The sequence below is a fragment of the Macrotis lagotis genome, chromosome 1 (assembly GCF_037893015.1).
Source record: "Macrotis lagotis isolate mMagLag1 chromosome 1, bilby.v1.9.chrom.fasta, whole genome shotgun sequence".
In the NCBI taxonomy this organism is placed as follows: domain Eukaryota; kingdom Metazoa; phylum Chordata; class Mammalia; order Peramelemorphia; family Peramelidae; genus Macrotis; species Macrotis lagotis.
In genome coordinates this window covers 299474359-299497515 of record NC_133658.1, presented here as the reverse complement: position 1 = coordinate 299497515, position 23157 = coordinate 299474359, and the positions used below count along the sequence as shown (strand labels likewise).

Here is a 23157-nt window from a genome sequence, read left to right as displayed (position 1 = left end):
CCTTATAAAGGAATGTTACAGAACTCGGCCCCTCATTGTTTAAGAGTTCATGGGAGGGAGGACAGAAGGGATAAAATAATCCCCTTATAAAGGAATGTTACAGAACTCGGCCCCTCATTGTTTAAGAGTTCATGGGAGGGAGGACAGGAGGGATAAAAGTGTCTGTTGAGAGGTGGGGAGGGAGCGGGAATGTGATCACAGAAGAATAAAGACTCATTACCCACCTCAGGCGCTCTGTCTGGTTCTTCCCCCATCAAAGAGTGGGGGCCGGAGGTACCCCGAAGACTCATCACGCATTGGACTGGTGAGTAAGAGGACGGACTAGCATAAAGAAGCCGGCGTTGTGAATAAAAACCCGGCAAGTGGTGCCGAAACCCGGGACCTGATTTTGCTAGGGAATGTCTGAATCCGCTGGTCGGATTCTCCAGACAGCCTCGGTCGTTTCTGACCGGGAGGAAGGAGAGGGCGTTTACTCTCAGATATTGCCTGAGGGACATATCCCTATTGTGTTGACTATGCTTTCTTTCTCTCCCCTTTCTCCTTCTGCTCTAATCACGCTCCTTGCCGTGCTGGCCTGTCTGATTGTGCCCTGCTGCCTCCTTCTCTTTTGCCGAACGGGAACTTTCCAGTTCTGCCACCTGTTAGGATTGCAGCCTCGGCTAGTAGACAGCATGGGGGGCCGGAATAGTATTCCCGCCTTTGAGCTGGAGGAAAAAGAGGCCGTTGCAGCGCAGCTTTATAAACTCTGCGCTAAGCATGGCTGTAAATTACCTATCAAGACGTGCCGTGCTTTTGTTGAGAATATCTGGAACATATGCCCTTGGGTGCAACATAGTGGGATCCAACCAGATAAATGGAAGGTGGTAGGGCAGCAGATGGCCTCCTATAATGACACCTGCCCGGGAAAACTGACCCCCAAGGATTTTACAGTGTATAAGATAGTGGATGCAGCCCTGCATCCCCAGAAGGTAGTCACGAACAATCAGCACTCAGGTGGGTAGCTCGTTGGCGGGATCGGATTCAGAGAGCTCAGAGGAAGAGGGAAGGCCACCCCCTCCCCTGTATCCGTGGGAGGAACTTAGAAGAAACAATGGGGGAACAAGGGGCCCCCAGGGAGAAGAAAATGCCGCATGCCCCTCCTTACTGAGACAGAATGAAAAGGGGGAGGGCGATGAATGTGGCGCACTTAGAGATTCAGGGCCGGAAGTTTCCGAGCGCGGGAAGGGAGGGGTGCAAACAGTCCTCAGGGGTGGCAGGAAGAGGAGCGTGAGTAGGTGGGACCGGGAGGCTGCTGACGAGGAGGGAGAAGTCCGCGCTGATTGGACAGCTGCCGCGCCCCAGGCTTGGCGGCCCAGCCAGGAAACAGAGGCAAAAAATCCCCCGTGTTCCTTGTCCGCCCTTCAGAGATCCCCTCAAGGGCTCCGCCCATCCGGCCTACTTGCCACCAGTGCCTCCATAGCAATAGAGAAAGGGGAGGAGGTGGACTGGGATGACTGGGGCCTCTACCCGGTATTTACGGACCCCCTTACCGGAGCCCAAGACTACCGCCCTGTCCCTTTTAAGATGCTTGAGGAACTTAAGGAGGCCGTGACTAAATACGGCCCAAGCTCCCCTTATGTAAAAAGACTGATGCAAAACCTCTTTGCTACACACCCTTGGACCCCTGCTGACTTGGACGAAATTGCAGCCGCGTGCCTGGATGCCTCCTCATATTTAGCTTTTAAGGCTCAGGCCCGCAGAGAGGCCTCTAAGCAGGCAAAATCCCGGGGTTATACTCCCCTGGATTTAGCCATTGACCTCCTGTGTGGAACTGGAGCCTATACTGACCCTGCTGTTCAGGCCCGGTATGGCCAGTTTGAGCTAGAGACTGTTAAAGAAACACATGTTGCAGCTTGGGATAAGATTGGAGCCATGAAAGGGGGGAGAGCCACACAGAAGTTGGTTGGGCTGAAGCAGAGAGCAGATCAGACACCCCTCTCATTTGTGAACGAGGTTAAAGAGACCTTGATTAATGCCCAACCCTACGGGGTGAGAGGAATTTCTTCCTTTTTCAGGCCTTCTGATCGTCGTAGGGATCCTTGGAGGTGCTCCATCTGAAGGAAATCCGACATGGGGAATACTCCGAGTTATTCCCTCTCCCCTTCCGGTAGCACGGAACTCCCCGATCTACCCTCGCCTGCTAGTGACCAATACATCGATGGGGCTCCCTTCTGCATATATGGACCCCGCTGAAGCACCGGCCCAGAACTCCTTCTGCTGGGACCTGAACAACTCCCTATGTTTCGACATCGGGGAAGAAAAGCGGTCCTGGAACTTCAACTCCACAGGGCAGAACGATTTTAACTATAGCACTGCCCCAACTGACCCCTGCGTCGGCCTTTTCCCGCAGACGACTGTCAGCCCAGCAGGGACAAAAAAGGGGACCCAGCTCCGAGGCCTTCTGGGTTGGCGACCCCTGGTGAATCAAACTCAACGGGACTTCACGATTCCTCAGTGGGGCCCCTCATGTGTGGCCACAGGGGAAGACATCGAGGATCCCATACCATGGAGGGATTGCCAGATGGCGGGAGGATACCCCCTTGAGGGTGAACAAGGACGCTGATTCTGGGAATCACCCTACTTGTTGTCTGTTTCTGCCGCCTAGCTAACAGAGGGGCTATATGCTTCTTACTCAGAAAGCCTTCATGGCCATGGAGACGGGGGAGGATCCCCAAGTCTGGCTAGCCGCCATGCATGACATGTGACACCTAGGGGTAAGACGAGGTAAACCCCAAGACGGGCAACCTCTCCTAACCCAGCCACCTAAGACAGGCCCTGAGGGTGTCAGGCGCCTAGGACGGGCAAGGTCCTGGGTTGAAGGAGATGACCTAAGACAGGGTTCCTCGCCCCCGGCTATCAGAGGCCAGTAGAAATGACACCGCTTAAGGCTAACCTCAGCACCGCTTAAGGTCACACCAAGTGATAACCTTGTAAAACAGAAAGGGGGAGATGTTGGGGGCGGGGGGAAGAGGCTTGGTGGTCGCTTAGCGGGGGAAACATAATCCCCTTATAAAGGAATGTTACAGAACTCGGCCCCTCATTGTTTAAGAGTTCATGGGAGGGAGGACAGAAGGGATAAAATAATCCCCTTATAAAGGAATGTTACAGAACTCGGCCCCTCATTGTTTAAGAGTTCATGGGAGGGAGGACAGGAGGGATAAAAGTGTCTGTTGAGAGGTGGGGAGGGAGCGGGAATGTGATCACAGAAGAATAAAGACTCATTACCCACCTCAGGCGCTCTGTCTGGTTCTTCCCCCATCAAAGAGTGGGGGCCGGAGGTACCCCGAAGACTCATCACGCGTTGGACTGGTGAGTAAGAGGACGGACTAGCATAAAGAAGCCGGCGTTGTGAATAAAAACCCGGCATAATACTAAGTTAAAAAAAGAATTCCCTAGATCATCATGTTGATTCTGCAGGTATTTTGCAGGAGAAGAAGAGTATTGCTTTTGTCTACACAAAAGTACATTCTTAATTTTGTGATATTTACCTGAGCAGGGATTTCATTATCTTCTTGGTCATTGGACCTCTCTACAGAATTGTTCAATGCAGGTCTAAGGCTGTCTGGTCGCTACAAGGGAAACCAAAGAGACTGCATAAATACATGCAATTTCTTGTATGCCAGAAATTAATTTTCCTTGAAAATGGAAGCAATTTTTGCCATCCTTATAACTCAAAAACCTACCTGTGCAGGGAAAGGTACTTGAATTCGTCCCTCTAAAATGTTGTCTGTTGTTATTTCAACTGACCGTGTCAGTTGCAAATCTTGTAGAACCAGATGGTATGGTACCTGGGGAAACATTTCTTGAATCTGATGAGCCTGTGGAAACAAAAATATATCTGGGGATCAAAAATAAAAGTGAATCCTTTTCTAAAAAGGCATCCACAGTTACCAGACAAGAGAGCCAAGACCAACATTAATTATAAAATATCCAAGAAGTCTAACAGAACAAATGAAGAAATGACATTCTAACATGAACAGAGAAATACTGGCACTTTCTAGACTGAAGCAATTATTTTTAAAATTGAGTATTTCTCAAGGGCCATAAGGATTAGAAATTCCAGACATTTCTCAGGTTTGTATTTCAAAAGTTAATTTGGATTGTATTTTCCCAAAGAAATAATGTGGTGGTTAAGTTCACCAAACCTATTTTAACCCAATGTGTAATTGAACTAGATCATAAAAATGATGGTGCTAATGAATCCATCACACCAAACATTGTTATCTATGGGAAAAGTTATTTCAATTTGAAACTCAGAAATCCTCCACTCAACGAGAAGTAAGATTCTCATTGTTTATAAGTAGGATATCTCAGGCAGCAGGAAGTCCTATAAACAAGTCTGTTAATGCTGGTATATGGGCAGTGATGATGGTTCAAATAGTTCAGTTCTTCAATGGCAAGAACAATGGTAAGACAGTAGCTTCTCCTAGGAAGGAATGGTACTAGAAATCATGAGTTTGAGAAGAGAAGGGCAACGATTCTTAAGTGTGGATAATCCACATACATCAACAAAGATAGACATACTTTTATATATTTGAAAAGCCTTAAGAACCATTGCTCTATATTATCAATGTTATTTACAAAAAAATGTGATCAGAACCAATACATGTGTCCAAGGATTTGTACAGATCAATGATAGTGGAAAAATTAACAAAAAACAAAACTGCAGATCAAGAACACAATGAATTACTTCAATATTCCTACAGCATGTTGAACACATTTATGAAGATACTTTTTAAAACCACAGATCAAGTCTATAGCTTTCAACTCCTAATTAGATATAAAAATATCTCCTTGGAAAGTTTTCATTTTCCTAATAAGAAATAAAAGGTTCATTTTATATGACCAACGCTTTTCTTACAAAGACACTTAAATTTTTTTTTTAGGTTTTTGCAAGGCAATGGGGTTAAGGGACTTGCCCAAGGCCACACAGCTAGGTAATTATTAAGTGTCTGAGGCCAGATTTGAACTCAGGTACTCCTGATTCCAGAGCTGGTGCTCTATCCACTGCATCACCTAGCTACCCCTTAAAACTTGAATAAAATATACAGTTCAAATAACTTACACTAATTATTCCAAATCAGCATGTCTTCCTGAAGTACAATGGTTACCTGCCTCATGCTTCTAGTTAAATTGTAATAGTTGTAATAAAAATAATTTGGCTCCACCTACCAAGCTTTGAAGCTTTGAAAACTGCTTATCTTTAAAATAGCTATGAACCATAGCCAAAGCTGCAGAAAAGATTAGCCTATGGACTGAGAGCTTAAAAAAAAACACAGGAAAGCAAAAAAATCTCCTAGGCTATAGAATAACATCCCAGAAATAATACAGTCTATTTTACTAGAATATTGCCCCTAGAATATTATGAAATGCAATCATTACAGGATTAAGTGCTATACAACTCAAAAAATCATTTGGTACTAACTTCTGATTTTATAGATAAGCAAATTGAAGCCCTAGAGGCCCAGATATCTACAATACAACTTATTTTTCCATGGTGCTTCAACAGGATGAGGAAATTAAGGCTCTTGCACCTTTCTCAATTTAAAAATTAAGAACATCAGATAGGGGACAACTAGGTGGTTGTCCAGCACTGACCCTGGAGTCAGGAGGACCTGAACTCAAATATGGCCTCAGACACTTAATAATTACCTAGTTTTGTGACCTTGGGCAAGTCACTTAACCCCACCCAACCCTGGTCCCCCAATGCCTTGCAAAAAAACAAAAAAGAACATCAGATGGACCAGAAAAATGACAGATATAAACCCTGGAAAAATATAAGGCAAAATAAACGAAATATTCTCTTAGCCAGTACCACCATCTGGCACATCACTAAAATGATCAATATTCACTCTGGAAATTGACTCTTGTAAGACATTTTGACTGAAACAAGTGAAAGAAGTCAAACTATAGGACTCAAAATAGCAAAGAAAATGAAATGCTCTGGATACACTTTTCAACTTTGCTTACCAACATCAAAGCCAAAGTTAACTTTACAAGACATGAAAAAAATTTCATATTTAATGTATGGGAAAGAATCTCAGTTTATTTTTCTTCCCAAATACCCCTTCTGGTTAAAGAATCTGGATCATTTTCATTCCTCTCAATGTAAAACTGACAGTTCAAAGAACACTTTGAATTTTTTTTAAACCATGCTTACTTACCATTGCATTAAGCTGGGAATTACTTGCTTGAGTAATGCCAAGGATATTGTTGGTATGCATCACTTCCACTGAAAAACTGGGTAGCCAGCTAGCAATTCGGGAACCTACAAGGCAGACAAGTACATGTAGGTATGAGAATCAAGAAATTTAAAATTCTCAGTGGGAAAGGATTCAATACCTCTCATTTCACTCTTACTTGTTTTTTTGCACTCATCAAACTAGAATTTAAATATTCCAATAATGCACTACTTATCTCATTCTTTTTAAAGATTTATTTATTTTTGAATTTTACAATTTTCCCCCTAATCTCACTTCCCTCCCCCCACAGAAGGCAGTCTGTTAGTCTTTACATTGTTTCCATGCTATACATTGATCTAAATTTAATGTGTTGAGAGAGAAATCATATCCTTAAGGGAAAAAAAATATAAGAGATAGCAAAATTACATAATAAGATAATGAGTTTTGTTTTGTTTTTTTTAATTAAAGGTAGTAGTCTTTGGTTTCTGTTAAAACTCCATAATTCTTTCTTTGGATACAGATGGTATTCTCCAACTCAGATACCCCCAAATTGTCCCTGATTGTTGCACTGATGGAATGAGCAAGTCCATTAAGATTGATCATCATCCCCATGTTGCTGTTAGGATATACAATGTTCTGCTCATCTCGCTCAGCATCAGTTCATACAAATCCCTCCAGGCTCCTCTGAATTCCCATTCCTCCTGGTTTCTAATAGAACAAGTGTTTCATAATGTACACATACCACAATTTGTTCAGCCATACCCCAATTGATGGACATTCACTCAGTTTCCAATTCTTTGATTTCTCTTCCTAGCTCTTGCTAGTAATATATAGAAATGGTGAGGATTTGGGGGGTTTATTTTATATCCTGAGACTTAACTAAAATTACTAATTGTTTCTAGTAGTTTTTTAGAAGATTTTTTTTAAGGATTCTCTATTTATACCATCATGTTATCTGCAACAAGAGTTTTGTTATTTCCTTCCCAATTTTAATTCCTTCAATTTCTTTTCCTTCTCTTATTTCTGAAGTTAACATTTCTAACACAATATTAAATAGTAGTGGTAATAATGGACTTCCTTGTTTCACACCTGATCTTATTGGGAATGCCTCTAGCTTATCGTCATTGCATATAATGCTTGCTGATGGTTTTAGATAGATACTGCTAGTCATTCTAAGGAACAATCCATTTATTCCTATGCTCTCTAGTGTTTTTAGTAGGAATGGGTGCTGTATATTATCAAAGGCTTTTTCAGCATCTATTGATATAATCATATCATTTCTGACAGTTTAATTAACTATATCAATAATAAACCTAACAGTTTTCCTAATATTGAACCAACCCTGCATCCCTGGGATAAATCCTGCTTGGTCATAGTATATTATCCTAGCGATAACTTGCTGTAATTGCTTTGCTAAGACTTTATTTTAAGATTTTTACATTTATATTCATTAGGGAAATAGGTCAATTTTTCTTTCTCTGTTTTAACTCTTCCTGGTTTAGGTATCAGCACCATATTGGTTCATTCATTGTTAAAAAAGCATCTAAAAACAATGTCCCACATTTCAGTAGTTCACAACATATCCTAGAAAAACCTGGCTTCTGTCCCCAAAATTTGACTAAAATTCTTTTGAATTGATGATTAATTTTAACCTTTAATCAGGCCTTATTGCATCTAGTTCTGTTTCCCTCCTGCCCCACTCAGTGTCAGAGAAAGGGGAATAGGGAAATCTCTTGAGCAAATATCAATTCAAATCAAATTATAGAAATCACCTCAATCTAATACCTGACTTATTTCATTCTTAAAGCACCTTTTTTAGAGATGGTGCCAAAAATGACTCTTCTGTAGTAGTCCTCAAATTCACCCAATTTCTTTAGTTTTTTTTGTTTAGGATTTTGCAAGGCCATGGGGTTAAGTGACTTACCCAAGGTCACACAGTTAGGTAATTATTCAGTGTTTGAGGATGGATTTGAACTCAGGTCCTTTTGATTCCAGGGCCAGTGCCCTATCCACTTCACTATCTAGCTGCCCCAATCTCTAGTTTTGATACTGTCAGGTTTTTTGTTTTGTTTTTGTCTTTTTAGATTTTTTTCAAGACAATGGGGTTAAGTGGCTTGCCCAAGGTCACAGGGCTAGGTAATTATTAAGTATCTAAGGCTGGATTTGAACTCAGGTACTCCTGACTCCAAGGCCAGTGCTCTATCCACTGCGCCACCTAGCTGCCCCAATACTGTCAGTTTTTGATACTGTTTTTTGGTTGTACTCTCTTCACCGAACTTTCATACCATTGCTCTATCCTGGTTCTTCTCACTCTTGCTAAATCATCACCTACAACCCAGAATAAAAGCCTATTTCTTAGGGTCCTGAATGTTCTTCCTTCTTTCTCTATGAATGGTAGACAGTGAAAAATGTTATGCTCGCAAATGGTTAACTAAGTCTATCTTCTGTAACTTAAGGGAAAGTTATATTTTTTGAAACATCTCTGGAAAGACTTGTTGTTTATCTGGTCAGAAATCTTTCCATTCATCATGTATCCTGTATATCATGTCAAAGCTATCATGTCCTAGAAAGGGATCAGAATCATCTGGCTCTTAGAAGGCTGACATAACAAACATCATCCAAATAATGAAAAAACTATCCTTAACTATATCTAACATGATTCCCTAAATCACCCTTGCATAGAAAGATATTTCTTAATTTCTCTCAGTTCACCCCCCCTTGTTTTGGTTTTCCCATTAAAAGTCTTTACCTATCCTCCCACCAGTTTCAAGTTCGTTCCTGGAACTCAGTCTGCTTGGAGAAACATAAAGCATAAACTTTAGGTCCCTTATAACTCTGGGGTCATCCTCTTGTGAATTTTTCCACTCTGCTCAATTTGAAACAAACTCTACCCAAGAGCTCACATGGGAGTATTTATTATATATAATTATCTCTTTTGAAAGGACTTCCCCAACCACTAATCCATTTTTCCTCTCTCCCCTGAGTTCCAATTCAGTATTACCAACTGCCTGCTGAATATTTTCATTCAGCTGTCCCCAAAGGCAGTTTCAAACCCAGTATGTCCAAAACAAAACTCTGTTATCTTTTCCCTTAAGGATCTTCAACTCTTCACACTCTCTTACCCTTTATAAGAAATCACCTGCCAAATCTTTTGGGATGCCTGCACTTCTCTCAAATTAGATGACCTCTTTCCATGTACTCTATTCAGGCCCCCACCAATATTTTGCAAAGACTATTAAAATAGCCTGATTGGTCTCCTAGCCTTCATTCTCTCACCTCCAATTCAGAAGTCAAATTTAATTCTATTTTAAAACTTAAGCCAGGAGGGCTTAATCTCTCCCAATGCATGTTAAATTCAAACTCCTTTATCTTTGTAATGCCATCCTTTATCTACATTCCAAAGAAACTTGTCTAAAGGCCAAGCTTTAGACTTAAAAGTGAAGGGTAAAGGCCAAGAATTTGTCAAGATCTAGCCATTTTAAAAAGTATTCATGTTTTGTTTTGTTTTTTATAAAGAAGAGACACATTTAAAAGTCAGAGAATCCAGATTCAAATCCTGACTTTTTTTTTTTATACCCATGGATCACCCAACCTTTTTGAGTTCTCCTCTGTACAATTGAAGTGACTGGACTACATGGGCTCAGGGAGTCCACCAATTCTAAATATAGGATCATACTATTAAAAAACACTACCCAGAGGTTAAACAAATTCAACAAAGATAGAGGGACTAGTTAGTTTAGACAAGTATTTTTTTTTTTTGGGGGGGTCAGTTGGTAAAAACAACTGACCATCAAAGTGAAAGAAATGATTATGTTGGTTTAGACGAGGTCGGCCTTCAGCTGCTGCCACAGGCACCAAATTCTCATCCAAGTTCTCCCCTTGCTGGTCTTCTCTGATTCGATTACTGTCAACAATATTCAGAGACATTCTGCAGGTAGGACAGGAAGTATCCTGTTCAAGCCACGAGCGGAGGCAGGAGCTAATGAAAAATTCAAATATAAGAAAAATTAATGTGTTCAACTGCTCTTAGGAATGCCTCTAGAAAAAACATCAGACTATTCAGAATTATTCCACAATCCAACATGCTTTATGTCATCTGTGTATAAACATAGGAACATCATTGGCTAACCTGAGCTAAATATACCACTCTATGGGGGGAAACCTAAAATCATAAGGTCTATTTGAACATTTAAAGTATTCAAAAGTAAGAACTATATTGTAGTGAGCAAAACAACCCACTTTTGAAAAATTGTCATTTACCTATATTGGTTTTAAAAGGGAAAAAAATTATAAAGAATTTTTTAAGGGTTTTGCAAGGCAATTGGGGTTCAGTGGCTTGCCCAAGACCACACAGCTAGGTAGTTATTAAGTGACTGAGGCTGGATTTGAACTCAGGTACTCCTGACTCCAGGGCCAGTGCTCTATCCAACTCCACCATCTAGCCACCCTGATTTATAAATAATTTAATAGAAATTAATACAGATGTCTGTTTTTGAGTTCTCCAAACTGCTCATTTACTTTTTTACAAGCAAAAAAACCTAAAGGGTGTCATTTGTTCCCATTAGATTCAGATTTTGTATCTAGTTTCATCTTACTTTGAAATCTACCACCACCAACCCCAGAATTAAAACCCTTTTTTCACTTTTTTATTGGTTTTTTATTTTCACTTTTATTCATACTGGAACAGGATGCCCCTCCAAGGATAAGTTCATTACTCATCACTAAGCAGCCAACAAGTCTGGATTCCCAGCCTTTACTCCCCTGTGGGGGAATAGAGTAGAGCACCAAACTCTTCCTAAACTTTATGGAGGGTAAAAACTAAACTTTCAGTCACTGAAAGCTGAGGTGTCCTCTCTCCTACCTTCCCTACTTAATAAAAACTGAAACTGAAGAATAAGCAGTGAACAAAGATATAATAAAATAGTAAATATCCATTTATCTTCTATCTACTGTCAAACCTTTGCTCCTCCAAACTTTCTTGTTTTTGTTAAATGTACCACCATACTTCAAGTTACTCAGGTTTATACCCTTGACTCAATCCTCTTGTTCACTCATATCAAATCAATGACCAGTGATGTTATTTTAACCTTCTCAAACTCTTTAGTGACCTTCTCTCTCTTCTTTCACAAGTTAATCAAACATTGCTTTCAGTCTCCCACTAGCCAGCAAATTAACATTACAAAAGCACAGGGCACACCCCTGCTCAAAAATCCTCAGTCTTTGTCAGCTTCTAGTAAAGAGAAACTAGCAGAATTTAATGCCAAAGAATTTAGTTCGAGTCTCCTAATCAATCTTTTCACATATTTCATATTTTTTCTTCAATGAACTCCACATTCTAGTCAAACTGGCTTACTGTTTATTATCCAAAATTAACAGTTCTAGCTCCTATCTTTGAATCTTTTTTCCTCATATATTCAATGCATCCCCTCCTCCTCATGTCTTAGAATCACAGGATCACAAATTTAAGGTTGAAAGAAAGAAAAGCTTATCTGGCTCAACCCTCTCATTTTTCACACGAGTAAATTTGAAGTCCAGAGGTTAAATGACTTGTCTTCCATAATCACCTAATTTGTAAGTGGTTGAACTAGGATTTGAAACCAGATCTTCTGATTCCAAAACCAGACCTCTTTCCATTAAATAAAAGTTTACTCAAGCACTACTGTTTACAGAAAGTTTTCTACCTCTCACTCTATTGTACTTATATTCTCTGTAGTTACCAGAAGTCCTTAACAGCCAAATCCAAAAAGGTTTTTTCAGTATCCACCCTCCTTGATCCCCAGTCTTAGATACAGTTGACCCCTTCCAACCTACAGGATATTCTCTCCCTTGCCTTGGCTTTGTAGGCAACAGTACATCTTGGAACTATTTATCTTTTTCTGGGTCTTCATCTTTTAATATATTTATTCATCTTCATGTTTGTTCCCTGAGCTTTCTTTTTTTCTCTTCTCTTTCCAACCTGACAATTTCATTTACTTCTATTTCTACCTCCCACTCCCTTGAAATTTTTTTTTACAAATTTCTAAGTCTTATCTCTCTTCTGAGATCTAGACCACATCTCTTAAGAGTTAAAATCAAAGAAAACTTTGTTGAGGATTAAATAGCATAATTAGCAGCAATAGAAGACTATTAAATCCCCCCCCCCCCCCTTATTTTCTCTGCAAGGCATATAATCTTTGTACTGAAAAGCACAGAACAACAAAACAAAACAAAAAGGTTGAAGGGGAGTTGATACTGAAGCAGAGAAAATTGGTCATGGGAGTGATGAGATCAGTTGGAGACCAACTTTGAAAATCGTTTGTTTGCTTTGTAAAGGGAATCTTCCTTCATCATCCAATTTAAGCCACACCTGAGGGCCTGACCTTCAACTTGGATTGCTTGGTCTTCTGAGGCTGCCAGAGAGCACAGGCCCTGAAAGACAACCATCCCCAAAAGGCAAAATCTCCAAAGAGGGATTTGGGTCACTCCCAGGTCACCACCCCCTCCCATGGGCTGTGGGAGAAAATTTAAGGAGTCCAAGGGGGGAGGCCTCTTTGACCTTTCAGTCTCCAGCAGAACCTTGGTCACCTGGCCTGGCCAAAACTCAATCAGCAATCCACATGGTCTCTTAAAACTCTTTCTAACTTTTCTATCCCTTTCTTAATATGCTATAACTTCCTTTAATAAATCTCTTATTTTCTTTCCAAAACCTGTATTCCCGATTCGGAGTCCAGATTCGTCACCTCGGGGCAGAACTGAACCCAACAAGAAACAAATCAGCAAGATAAATAAGATTATAGACATACACTTACCTATATTTGATGAATATAAATGACCAGTTCCTGATGAACTATGTCCAAGTACTCAAATAACTGCTAGATTTAAGTTATTCTTTTTGCCAATTGTATCTGAAAAATTGAAGGATCGCTAAAGAAAAAGTAATACTGCTCAGAATTTGGAGAAACACAAGCCAGCCTCAGATCTAACTCCAAGCTGACTGCAGAATGCAGCAAAGTCAGATTTAAAGTCTACAGAACAAGAGACCCTCCCAGGTTAAGTTTATCACTTCATCTCACCACCATACACCACTAAACCAAGTCTTGATTGACAACACCTCCCTAGATTGAGGGTAGAGTTCCAAGCCAGCAGGGTAGGAAGTTGAAGGTGACTTCTCCCTCCCAATACTTTCATATAGAAGGCAAAAATTAGATTGCAACTATTGCTCAGTCAGGTTTCAACTCCACAGAACAAGAAAGCTCCTCACTGGGTACCTTGCAGTGACCCCGCCCCCAACGACCCAGCCTCTTTTGTGTTATCTCCTCCTATTAGATTGTAAGACTCTTGAAGAAAGGGAATATTTTATTTATCAATAAAATGCTTAGCACCATGTCTCACAAAGGAATAATTTTAATAATGATTATTAGATTACTGGATTGGAATTGCAGTCTGTGCTGGTCTCAAGTGAATCTCCTGGTTATTCCATGTTCCATAATGGAAAAAAGATGAGACAATTATAGGTCATTCAAGACTTAACAAAATGAATTTTTTTCTAAACAACATATTGTTGGAATTTTATTTTTAATCAATTCTGCTATTCTTTTCATGGATGAGTTCATCCCATTCATAATTGAAGTTATAATTACTATATATATATCTCCTGTTTCTGAGTTTCATTCTTGCCCAGGAGAGTCCCATTGATTATCCTTTCCTAAAGACAAGAATCCTAATCTCCACAGAAACTCCAAATAACTCCTAATCACATCTTGGTGACCCCCAACAAAACATATCCTCCAAGGAGATCCCAAATGATTTCCAGTCCCTATAGAAACTATACTACCCTGCCTCCTATATTCCATACCCTATAAAAAGATTTGGTCTCCCTACTTCACACTGCTAGAGTCTGCTCAGACCCAGCCTGCTGTACTTTCCCTCAAGAAATAGCTTTGCAATCACTTCCATTTAGAGTGCTATCTTCCTTTTTAAGGAGGGTTCACATTTTGATTTTTTACCTACAACTTATTTTTCCTCACTACTGTCCTCAGTCTCTCTTTTTACCCTGGTCCACATCATACTTTAGTTTGCTTCTCACTACTCAGAGTGAATGTAAATAACAGTTGTTTTGGTCTTCCCCTCCAAGACTGATTTTTTTTAAACTAAGCAAGAGAAGCCATTCTTTGCTTAATTTCATTCTTATCAGCTATAATCAAGGATTGGGCCTTAGCTTTAAAAGGTCAAAATCTCCTTAAGTGGCCACATGATATCATCTCCCTGAAGTCAAGATCCTCTTGGAAAAGGCCAATTCCTAATTCTACCCACCCCAGTGTTGCTCCCTTTTCCCCTCCCCCTACCTATTTCTAGGAGACCCTTAACTAAGGGCTGCAGACCAGAGATCCATAAGATTCAAAGACTGTTTCCTCAAATTATACATCTTTATTTTTTTTAGGTTTTTGCAAGGCAAATGGAGTTAAGTGACTAGCCCAAGGTCACAGAGCTAGGTAATTATTAAGTGTTTGAGGGCATATTTGAACTCTTGAGTCCAGGGCCGGTGTTCTATCCACTGTGCTACCTAGACTCGCCCCTCCATTTTCCTTTGACTGAACAGACATTTAAAGGGAAGTTAGTCACCTCCTTTTCAGATTTCAGGGAACTGAACTTGTTTATGCTTCTATCAATATAGAAAGTCCCTAATTTTTTTCCCTAATTAGAAATGAAATGCTCTAATCTTTTATCTTGGTTTTCTTTTAGTTAGTGGGTCTTATTTAAATAATAGTTTTTAATGCATAAAAATCTTTTGCCCCCTATATTCAGGTTCCAAAGCTGAGGAAGTTTGGTCTGGATTTGTTATACAATTGATATGCATTGATGATGATGATGATGATGATGATAATGGTTGTCCTTCCTTCTTGAAGAAGATCATGACATCAAGGAGGTGATACTATGACATGCACATAAATTAGATTTGATTGAGGGATGTTGTGCTAAGGCACCAGCCTCACTTTCTCTTCTGGAGTCATCTGGATTCAGTGGCCAGATATGAATCAGGACCACTGGAAATAGCCCTGGATGTGAAGTAATCAGGATTAAATGACTTGCCCTAAACTAGTTTAAATGACTGAGGCTAAATTTGAATTCAAGTCCTCTTGAAGTCAGGACCAACACTCTACTCACTGTACCATCTAGTCGCCCCATTAGGTAATGCAATTGGCATGCTTTATTTAATAAATTGATATGCTCAGAAACTCAAAAAGCAAAAGAAAATGAAATAAAAAGCCAAAAGATTTAGTCATAGCAGAATATTGAACAAAGACACATACCAAGGACACCATTGAGGAAGTTCCCTTGCTTAGGTTGCCCACTGAGAGATCAATCAGCTAAGTATTAGAACTATTTGTACTTAAGAAACCAGAGGGATGTCAATACCTTAAACTTTAAGGGTTCTAAACCAATTAAGTCTCAAAAATGTTCTTAATACCTTCTAAGGAAAAACTAGCCAAACTTTTATTGGGGCTATGGTTAGGATAGTGTTCATATTACATAATATGTGAACAACACAAATAATAATCAAAATAATGTGAAGGAAAAGAATATAAAGAAGGAAGTGTAATGTATAATACTAAGGAATTACATATAATTGAGTTAATTCTGCTTCCAGGGAACAGATAATGAACTATGGATTCTGAATGTCAAACATAATCACCATTTAACTGTTTTCCTTTTTTCCAAGGTAGAGTTTAATACAAGTAGGGAGATAAGAAGATATCCAGAAATGACTGTAATAGGGACAGCTAGGCGCAGTGGATAGAGCACTGGCCTTGGGAGTCAGGAGTACCTGAGTTCAAATCTGGCCTCAGATATTTAGTGATTACCTAGCCATGTGGCCTTGGGCAAGCCACTTAACCCCATTGCCTTGAAAAATCCAAAAAAAAAAATAAAATGACTGTGATTTAAAAAAAAGGCATCAATAAAGATATATATTTCTACATAAGGAAAAGGGAATGGTGATCACATAGAGCTGAATAATTTCAACAAGAACAGGTAATGATTAAATGTATCTTTTTAAAATAAGCTAAAAAACTGGGATATTAGAGGAATCCTATAGATATATTTTTAGCTAGATATTAGCAAAGCATTTGTAAAATATCTCATACTATGGAAAAGTATCTCCTACTAATGGGAAAAGATGAAGAGATATGGGTAAGATAACATTAAAATCAGATAGATTTGAAACAGGTTAAGTGATTGTCCCCAAGCAGTATTCGCAAATGATTCAAAGGTAACTTCAAAGATTTCTGATGTATGCCCCAAAGATTTGTGCAATGCCCTCTGTTGTATTTATTTTATTTATGAGTTGGATAATGGCATAGATGAAATACTCATCAAATTTACAAGTGACACAAAGTAGGAGGGACAGGCTAACAAAGGGTATTACTGAGAGTCCAAAAGGATCTCAAGTCCACATGTCATGTCAAAAACACTGATTAAGCACCTTCTATGTGCCAGACACTGGGTTAAGAAAGCTAGGGATACCAAAGGGGGACAAAATCCAGTCCTTACTCTCTAGGAGCACACAATTGAATGGGGGAGTCAGTGATAGTTTAATGTAATAGATCCGAAGAAAATAATTTATTATAGACATGTTGAAAATATTTTTCTTTTTTTGATCTATTATCTATTTTTTTTTTTGCTCTTTAAATGCTTTTTAAATGCTGGCTTAATGGACCAAAAGGTGGTGTCCATTACTATTATTAGCATCATGAAAATTGCACTCTACATGTAGTCAACGAAGGATCAATAATAGGAAGAGACCTAGACAATAAGACAGGGAATCCTCTATCAAGTTGCACCACAAATTAACTTCAGGCTAGTTACAACCTCTCTGGCTTCAGTTCTTTCAGCTGTAAAATGAGAAGACTTAAAACTATAGCTCTATAATTGTATGATCCAAGATGAGATTATCCTTTTTCCCTTAAAGATTTGAAGATACTAAACAAAGAACTTCTAATTTCTAATCCATGTAGAAATTGACCTTTAGGGATCAACAATGCAAAAGAATGAAGAGAATTAAACAAAATCTAGCAGTCAATAGGTAAATCTAATCCTCTAGATTGATATATTAATTTACATTGATGACCATTTCATATAAGGAGTTAAAGGTAAAGAGGATATTCCTTTCTTATTCACAGTATTTCCTTGGGCTACACTTGAAAGTAAGTCAATAAATTCAGATATTCTGAAATCTTCATCAAATAAATGGTATATGCATTAAACAATTTATTAATTGTTACTTATTAATTAATAAGTAATTTCTTGAGCATATATTATGTCTGGCTGTGTGTGTGTGTGTGTGTGTGTGTGTGTCTGTATCTGTGAATGGGAAGATTTCATCAGTTTCCAAAACTATTGGTCTGAAAACTTTCTGCTGATGCAAATTAACAACTCTTCTATAGCACATAGTCTTAACAATTTCCTGGGGGCACATAACTACTATTTCCCAGAATCTGAATTTCCATCTTCTGACTCCAAGGACAATCCTCTACTGATTATGCCAGGCTGCCTTCCATAGCGGCATTATTTTATTACTGCTGCCCTTCCTCTAGGTACACAGATAAGAATAATTAAACTTCAGAAAGAGCATGAAACTACAATTTTAGTTACCTACTAAATATCTGTTTAAATTACAGCATTTCAACTGCAATCAACTATTCATGACACTCCTAAAACTTAAAAAATATCATTTTCCATAATAAGCAATTACTTTCCACAGCATATAGGATCATTACTTTTGACAAAAATCAAGAGTTTTCATAATTTGGGGAAAAAAGTCATAAAGAAAAAACATATAAAACATTTTTTCATGAGCTATTCTAATCAAACAACCTTCCTTTTCAACCCAATTGATGCAGTAATCAATAGGTGGACCAATGTCAAATATATATCTACAATAACCTCCTCCAAATTAAAAAAAACCCCCAGCAACTTTCAATGTCCTTCTCAACTATTCATTTTTCAAGGATAGGTATTATGCTTTATACTTATTTTATACTTTTTACAATGCTGAACTCAAAATTTTAATAAATATTTCAAGTGAATAAATTTAATAAAAATGTATTACACACATAATAGGTAAAAAGCACCATCCCAGTGAGGGAAAAATAAGACAAAAATGAATCAGACTGTATCCTAATAAAGCTTGCAATTTACTGAAGTGAGAGGTAGAAGAAGGAGATATGATGTATACACAAATAATATTTGATAATTTGGGGAGTATGAAAATATCAGTGGCTAGAGGGACAAGGAAAATCTTCAAAGGAGCAAAGGATCATAGATCTAAATCTAGAAAGAGACCTTAGATGGTAGCTAGTTTAACATTCATTTTATAAAGAGAAATCTGATGCCAAAAGCAAACACAATACTTCAAATAGTCCAACCCTCTACTTCTATCATCAGCAAATGTATCAAATAGGATAGCAAGTGAATTTTATCAACTGAGTTAAAAAAAAAACAGTCCTTTTTTTTGGAGTTTATAATCTAAGACAGGTAACATATTCTAAGCATTATCCAAGGCAGATATCTATTTCCAAGTTAGCTATTGTACTATTCCACTAATAACTGAGTTTATATTCTGGGCTGTTTTGATCCCAACCCACCTCAATTTATTAGTATGCTTTTGTTTACAAGTTTTGGATTACTTCTAGAAAATTCATTTGAGTTTGAAGACCAAGATGAAAAGAAGCTTCTTATTCACTAATAAAGTCCTACACCTGGGTCATAATTGGGAAAGGTAGTGAGAGCAATTTCCCTGAAGCACTCTCTTAAAGTGATACAGTTAGGAAAGGAATGTGTAAAATGAAAGGTTTGAGGGAGCAGTGCAGATTTCCACATCTATACACACTTCCTCTGGGAGTGGGGACTGGGATGGGGCAATCAGACACTACTGCAGATATAGAATTTGCACAATTGATTGGTTATACAGATTTCCACACCTCTCAAAGTTTTCTTCTGCAAAATGAAGTAGCTATATTCAACGATTTCCTTAATGCTCCAATATTTGTTATTTTTTATTATACACATACTTGTGAAAAAGGTGTCCACAAGGCAGTTTCCTTGCCGATTGCATGGAATCCCAGCAAATTGCACAGTCATCATTATTGACAGCTAGTTCTTCAGGAGTTGCAACCGCAAACCTGTAACCAAAAAAATAAATAAATAAATAAAGTGAAAAAAATGAAGTAGGTATATCAATGTAGCTCCTTTAGAGCACTACAGTAGTAATTCAAGCACTCAATCATCATTTCTCAACCCTTAATAATATTACAGTTGTTAAGAAAAACAACTTTTCCTTTTTGTAAAAATGGGACTGTCTAAAGAGGGCACAAATTTACACAGTATTACATGGATATGTCACAGCTTGAAAGGAGGAGTTTTTGATTTCAGGTGCTGTATACTTTCCATAGCTTTAGGATGATTAGGTGAAAGAAGCTGAAAATCCTTACAAAGTGTAAACAAAAATAATCCATGCTCACTTTCTTCTATATCCTATTTAAGTTTGATAAAAATATATTCATAAATTTAATCTTATTAAGATTCATGCTTACTGTTGGTAACTGAGATTTCTAGTCCAGGACAGAGGGGAAATTTAAAGTTCTAAAAATCTGAAAAAACCAGTTTAAAACAATTATAGCAAAAAATAAATGGGCTATCTTGTATTCATACAGTTACACATGCTTGTAATACTCTGCCCTTAAAGTCTGATTAATGAAATATCACTTATTTTTTAAAACCCAAGTCACATGCCACTCATTCCAAAAGACAAAACCTTAAGTCAAGTCAATCATTAATAGACTAATAATAAACTGATTTAAAAGAGTTTCTGTAGTATCCAAAAGACAAGGAGCAGCTGAAAAGTCTGGAACAGCTTGTTGCATGATCAGGTCTATGTTTAGGAGTATCTTAGCAGTAAGTAGTCTGAGGAAAGTAGACATTTAATAAATATTTGTTATTGTATTGAATTCTCCTAAGATCTCCTAAGGTATTATAGTAAAATTCATAATAAAGTATGATTAATAATTTTCAAAAAAACAAACATCTTAAGAAATAGCCAAACAACATGAATGTATTTCAATACTGTTAACTTGTACTCACTCACCTGGCCTCCATATTTCCAACTACACGCAAATAATTCTTGTGACGACGGATTCGGCGTTGTACCTCATGTAATAGATAACGAAGCTGCATAAATATCACCAAGCTGGCCATGGACAACCAAATGTTGCCAAACAGCTTAAAGAAACAGAAAAAAAAATAATAAGAAAATTAATGTTGTGAAATTAATCATAAGATTCTGAAAGAAATCCTTTCATGAGTCAACAAGAATTTTGCATGCCATGTAACTTTAATGACTTCTAGAAAATTTTATAATACATTGTTACCTGTCATTAGTAATAGCAGTCTTCAAATTATGTCTGAATGTTACATCCCATATACATTTGATTTGGTTTTCATCCTTATTATTTGCAATTAATCAAAGTAAAACTTAAGAAGTTAAAATTTTTAATTCAGAAACCTCAAAGTTTCTTTATATTACAATACAATGATGAAAAACTAACATTATAGAAATTCTTGACATGTTTTTACAATTACTTGTTAATTTACAGAAACCAAAATGTAGTAATGGCAATTTTATGTTTACTCTAGTTGGCAGATGATAAAATCTTCTAGGAATATCTGGAAAGACTCAATGGACTAGTTTAGACACCAGACTAATGTTATCTCAGGATATTTCTTTATATATTATATATGTAGGTAGACATTGAGATTGCATTTTAATTATCTTTTTATCAACTCACTACATCTTATTCCATAAGCTTCAATTTAAAATTTTATTAATGAGGTCTTATTTTGAGTTCTGTTAGATGATTATTCCGGTATTAACATACCAACATGTGAATATGGTGCATGAGGTCCAGGGACAACAAAGTGAGCTCCATGACAAAATCTGTATAATACACGTAAGTGCCCTTTCCTTCCCATGTCCCTTCATGATTGAGATCCCAGAGATGAATTACATAACTGTTAAAAAAAAATGTAAATAGTCAGGACTCATTTTTGTTTGAACTTGAAATTCTGTCCCATTTATATAAATGTCCCATCCTACCAACAAAGGTTATAACTAAAGGGGGACAAGCATAACTTTTCATGATACAAATGTGGAAGAAGGGAGGAGAGAGAAGAAAAGGATAGTGCATACTTCACTATAATGGCAAATAACCCTGTGGTCCTTAATCAAAGTGATCCATGTCTTGGAATCCCCAGATTTGTTACTAGGGAGTTTCTCTCCCAAGGACTGTTGTCTTCCCAAATCCTGAACAATACCCTCCTCTATCTTTCCAACTAAAAAGACAGCTAGCTACTAACCGTAAAATCACATGAGCAGTCCTCACTGTCACAAGGAGAGACTGTAAAAAAATAAGAATACACATTTTTACCTAATAAAATTCAGGAATATTCAGGCAGAACCCATTTTAGCAATCTGATAAAAAATAGACATAATCAACTCAATTAACAAGGAGATTTTTTTTTAAGTATACCAAGAATACAAATTCCTTTAATTTCCCTATCATTCATTAGCCACTAAAAATTCTAACATGAAAGAAGCAGAAAGCAAATCAATTTAGTTAACAGCCCTTGCTGAAGGCTGGCTATGTCCAGTTATTAAAATCAATTATTAAGATAAGTTTTGAATTATCTGTGTTTTTAATAATTAATTATATTCACTATGAAGACTTCAAAGTTAGATAAATAGCTATAACATCATATCCAAATAGATATAACTCCAGATATAATGAATTCAGACCTTCAGCTCAAAGATGATTAACCAAATTTTGGAAATTCCACCAGATGGCAGTAATGTCATCTGTACTAGAAGTAGTTGTTTTGAAGCCTTTGGTGTGTTTCATGTCTAAAAAACCCAGCCCTTTATACTGTTTTTTGAATGAAGTTTATAGCAACAGTTTAATTATAATTCAATTATTATCATTCATGGCTTCAGAGATAAGAAAAGGCATCTCTTCTCTTCCTTCCTTGCAGAGGTTGAGGGAATACTGGCAGGAAACACTACACAGAATGCTGAACTTTTTTGATATGCTGGTTAGTTGTACTAAAGTTTCCCCCCCCATTTTCATTCTTTACATAAGGGATACAACTCAAGGAAGGGAAGAGAGCTCTGTATATGTGAATATATTTCTTGTGTGTGTGTGTGTGTGTGTGTGTGTGTGTGTGTGTGTCTATATACACATATCCATCTATCCAAGGATACTAGGATTCAATTTAAAATGGTTTTAAAATCACTATCAAAGTCATCAAACTAGTCGGGAACACTTTGTAATTTAAAATTTTACTCAAGTAATTTTTTATTTTTAACAGATTTTATATATATATATATACATATATATGCATATATATACATATATATGCATATATATATGTATATATATATATATATATATATATATATATATATATATATATCTGATATATATATATTTAGAAAAGGCTTAATTAAATTCTACCTAAAAGGTGGTGGGGGGAGAAGAAACCTCACATCTCCAGTGAGTTATTTTGTATTATAGAAAGATCTATACAATAAAAAATGAGTTCTTTTGACTTTATTTAAAAAAAAAAGAGACAGACCCCATTACAATGCTGACACCAGGGACCAAAAATAAAATTCACATCATAGGTTTTCCCAGTTACAATGAAAAATATATACTTCATATTATTATATACAATGGGGACATGAATGTAACCAAATCTGTCCTAGAGAAAGTTAGTTTTATAAAGGGACCACTAATATATTGTCAACAATTAAAATAAAAACAATATTACAGAACTTTCAAATCATGAAACCAAAATTAATTATGCTTTTCTCAAATTTTGATAATTATATATCAGTAAAAATTAG

The 23157-nt window shown here is 37.5% G+C and overlaps 1 protein-coding gene across 1 annotated transcript in view; it reads right to left on the bottom strand.

The window, feature by feature from the left end:
- Positions 1 to 23157, bottom strand: part of AMFR (autocrine motility factor receptor) — a 53147-nt gene that overhangs the window by 6250 nt on the left and 23740 nt on the right. The window contains exons 5-12 of the mRNA XM_074211277.1: positions 21612 to 21652; positions 21134 to 21266; positions 20344 to 20477; positions 19271 to 19381; positions 10010 to 10200; positions 6204 to 6307; positions 3723 to 3857; positions 3528 to 3608 (exon numbers count right to left, since the gene is read on the bottom strand). Coding sequence (XP_074067378.1) covers positions 3528 to 3608; positions 3723 to 3857; positions 6204 to 6307; positions 10010 to 10200; positions 19271 to 19381; positions 20344 to 20477; positions 21134 to 21266; positions 21612 to 21652 — 930 coding nt within the window. The remainder of the gene's footprint in view (positions 1 to 3527; positions 3609 to 3722; positions 3858 to 6203; positions 6308 to 10009; positions 10201 to 19270; positions 19382 to 20343; positions 20478 to 21133; positions 21267 to 21611; positions 21653 to 23157) is intronic.